Genomic DNA, 3,558 nt, shown 5'->3' on the forward strand with positions numbered 1-3,558 from the left:
ATATTCAAATTCAGAAAATGTAGAAAACAATGATATGGCCAAGAAATTTGTTATAGTTTGCTGCATTTGGGCCTTGAAATTTCACTGGGCTTTGGTGGATTACTGTCCAGAGTTAAAAAAGAGGTATGGATCCAGAGCCCAGAAAAAGTAGGGCTGAGATTGGAAAAGGGTATGATCCTTTCCAAATGCTCTGTAGTTTGTGCTGTTTTCTACTCTCATTCAGCCAAAAAAAAGAAGAAAGAGCGCGATGCTTTATGCCATTTCAGAGAACCGAGAAGAATCTGGAAACCAAACAGGTGTAAAGGATGCTGTTTGAGGTGTCAATTCATGATTTGTCAGCTTCAGATACGTTAGTTGGAGAGTTGTACTTTTGCAGGATGGGGTTTTGTTTCGTGATGTGTGGTGCACAAACCCAACATACCAGGAAGATTGACTCACGGAGTCGTTGCACATTTTAGTAAGTTTTGAGGGAGACATTGAGAAAATTCCAAGAAAGGGGTGTTATTTTGTGAAGACCTTTCTTGCATCTCGATAATAAATTCATTCAATTGAAATTAAAATGTGTTAATAAATTCATTCAATTGATATTTCCCACTTGTTTATAAACGAGTTGAGCTCAAGTACACTGTTGTTTGTGAATATGTTGAAAGAATGATTGCATGGTTAAACTCGTATACTCGTGACTTGTCGTCAATTTACATTTTTGGGAAACAATCAGTGTTTATTTTTAATGATAATTAATTATTTTTGTATATTTTTTGAATACTCTACCGATGTGATTAGTCAAAATAATTATTTTATATTAAAAAAAATAACGTAACTAATTATATTAATAAATTATATAAAAATACATAAAAATAATTACACATAAAATTTTTCATAATTTGTTAACTTCCAACAAAATATTTGGTCCCCAATGCCTCTTACATCGGTAAACCGTCATATTTCCTAATAAAAGAAAGGAAATTAAAGTAAAAATCTTGACATGAGGGCCGGCGGTCAACTTTTTGAGGCATATGGGGTCAAAAGTTGTGAGGCTGAGTAGAATTCTTTCCTTTGTTTTCCAAAGTTCAATTATCAGAGAATTCTGTCCTTCCAAGTAAATATGCTTTTGCTGTTTCAGCCAGAAACATTTTATCTTCAAACACAAATGGGGTACAAAGAGACGTGGGCAGTCTAGTTGCCCATCATCAACTCTCACACCATAGCCACATCTCTCATGATCCTCCTTTCTCAGGCCCAACCTCTTCCTCAAATTATAAACCACTGCATTAAAAGGGAGAGAACAGAACTATTTTCCAGCCTCCTTATCAGAAAAAGAAAACGTTCCAAGTAGAGGCAAGACATGGCTCAAACCATGTTGCTCATGTCTGGTGTTTCTAGCAGCCATGTGGTGGATTTAAAGAGAGACCCTTTGCTCAATTTCCAACTTCAGAAACTAAGGCCAAAACCATTCTCTCATCTGTTGCTCCCTCATCTGCCTGCTAACACTACTTCTTCATCCCCAGCATTCACAACTTTTGCTCTCTTCAAATCAAAAACCAAGGCCCCAGTAAAGAAGGTTTTCATTTCCTTTTACTAAGCTTTACTTTCAGAAATGAAAACATCAAACAGAAGTACTGTTAAACATCTGTAAGTTTTACATTATTCAGGTTCAAGAGTTTTTCTGATTTTTCTTTTTTACTTGTGTTAATTACCAAAGGTTGCACCAAAGCCAAAGGAAAAGGTTGAAGACGGTATCTTTGGCACCTCCGGGGGCATCGGTTTCACTAAGCAGAATGAGCTCTTTGTGGGTCGGGTTGCCATGATTGGCTTTGCTGTGAGTAAACATCCCCTGTTTGTTTCTCTTCTATATTTTGTTACGCTTACAAATACACTCTTTTATTTAGTTTCTGATGTATTTTTCTTTCGCATTTGAGAATTATTACCCCTTTTAGTGGAAATATACCATAATTTAGTTTGACATAACACAGTTAGAATTTTTAAACACAAAGGCAAAGGGTATATGTCAGCGGAGGTGTCAACAACTTGCACTAGAGTTTTTCTCATCAAGTAGCATTTTACCATCGAAGATAAGATTTTTTAGGTGCCTATCTCTCATAACCAACAGGATCTACCTGGCAAGCTTTCGTTGGCTTACATTTTTTTGTTTAAAATGTAAGCCAATACAATACTTTTAAAAAAAAAAAAAACTGCAAAACTTGTCCATTTTCTCACTTCTTTTTAGTATAGATGAATGACTGGACTAACATGCTTGTTAGTCATGGGGTATTAGTCAATACAAGAAGCATATATGAAAGTTTTTAATGGAAAGTTACTCAATATCATAAGCCTTTTCTGCAGGCATCTTTGTTGGGTGAAGGAATCACAGGCAAAGGAATTCTAGCACAATTGAATCTGGAAACTGGAATTCCCATCTACGAAGCTGAGCCTCTTCTTCTCTTCTTTATTCTTTTCACTCTGCTTGGAGCCATAGGTGCTTTGGGTGACCGTGGTAAATTCGTTGACGATGACGCAACCGGACTCGAAAAGGCTGTGATCCCTCCTGGCAAAGGTCTCAGGAGTGCATTGGGTCTTAAAGAAGGAGGTAAGTTTTTTCCATTCTAGTACAGCTAACTTTCTGCTAAAAGAAACAAGGCTGCTTCAAAGTTCATTTTGGTGCCTCATTGTTGTGTGGTTGATGCATATTACATGTTATGTGACTCGAGTGATCATGATCTTGAGGGTATGCTCATTGCTCTCCCAAGTTAAATGGGCATAAACAATTTCTAAGAGCTACGTCTCATCGGTGAAAAAATTAATAATTTATCTAAAAGACGAGTTTAATTAAGTAAAAGACAAGTTGAATTTGCTAGGTTTCTAAAAGAAAAACGTATATTCTAAATAATTTGGCAATGTTTTGTAATGCAAGGTCCACTATTTGGGTTTACAAAGTCCAACGAGCTCTTTGTTGGAAGATTGGCTCAGCTGGGTATTGCTTTCTCTTTAATTGGAGAAATCATAACCGGAAAGGGAGCTCTGGCACAACTAAACATCGAGACCGGAATTCCCATCAATGAAATCGAGCCGCTCGTGTTGTTCAACGTCATCTTCTTCTTCTTTGCTGCATTGAATCCTGGGACTGGTAAATTTGTGACAGATGAGGAAGACAATTAATAGGTGTATTTATATGCCTATTAATATGCATGCATGCAGCTAGCTAGCTTTTAAGGAATTTTCTTGTGTTTCATTCAATGTAGCATATACTGTCACCTCTCAATTATGATCATCGAGTGCTTTACATGATCCATTCTGCAATTTCGTTTACCAGAAATCGAAAACTTAATAAGGCTGTTTGAGTTGAGTCCACTTATTTCCATGTTGAAGTAAAATAATTACAAAATTAAATGCAGGATTGATTAGCCCTCATGAGAGGAAGCCACACCGAATATTTTGCATGCATGGGTTGCGTTTAGACAGCTCCCAGCCTCCCAACGCCAACATTAAGACCAGACTTTAGCCTATGTTTGGAACACAAACTCACCTCAATGCATGAGACCTACAAACTATTACTATTTA

At 36.8% G+C, this 3,558-nt stretch overlaps 1 protein-coding gene across 1 annotated transcript; it reads left to right on the forward strand.

Annotated features, from left to right (window-relative positions):
• The first annotated feature begins 1,195 nt into the window (after nt 1-1,195).
• Nucleotides 1,196-3,348, forward strand: LOC122311304 (photosystem II 22 kDa protein, chloroplastic-like). The gene is made up of 4 exons (XM_043125812.1): nt 1,196-1,561; nt 1,703-1,819; nt 2,344-2,587; nt 2,912-3,348. Exons 1-4 carry the CDS (start codon nt 1,346-1,348, stop codon nt 3,154-3,156), a joined length of 822 nt encoding a protein of 273 aa, XP_042981746.1. The 5' UTR covers nt 1,196-1,345; the 3' UTR covers nt 3,157-3,348.
• Nucleotides 3,349-3,558: the final 210 nt, after the last annotated feature.

Source organism: Carya illinoinensis, chromosome 5, assembly GCF_018687715.1.
Source record: "Carya illinoinensis cultivar Pawnee chromosome 5, C.illinoinensisPawnee_v1, whole genome shotgun sequence".
NCBI lineage: Eukaryota > Viridiplantae > Streptophyta > Magnoliopsida > Fagales > Juglandaceae > Carya > Carya illinoinensis.

What these genes read in the sequence shown, in the direction of transcription:
- LOC122311304 (XM_043125812.1), top strand. Translation starts at nt 1,346, where the DNA reads ATGGCTCAAACCATGTTGCTCATGTCTGGTGTTTCTAGCAGCCATGTG. An exon ending in TTGCCATGATTGGCTTTGCT is followed by an intron (nt 1,820 to 2,343) that starts GTGAGTAAACAT and finishes CCTTTTCTGCAG; the next exon opens with GCATCTTTGTTGGGTGAAGG. An exon ending in ATTGGGTCTTAAAGAAGGAG is followed by an intron (nt 2,588 to 2,911) that starts GTAAGTTTTTTC and finishes TTGTAATGCAAG; the next exon opens with GTCCACTATTTGGGTTTACA.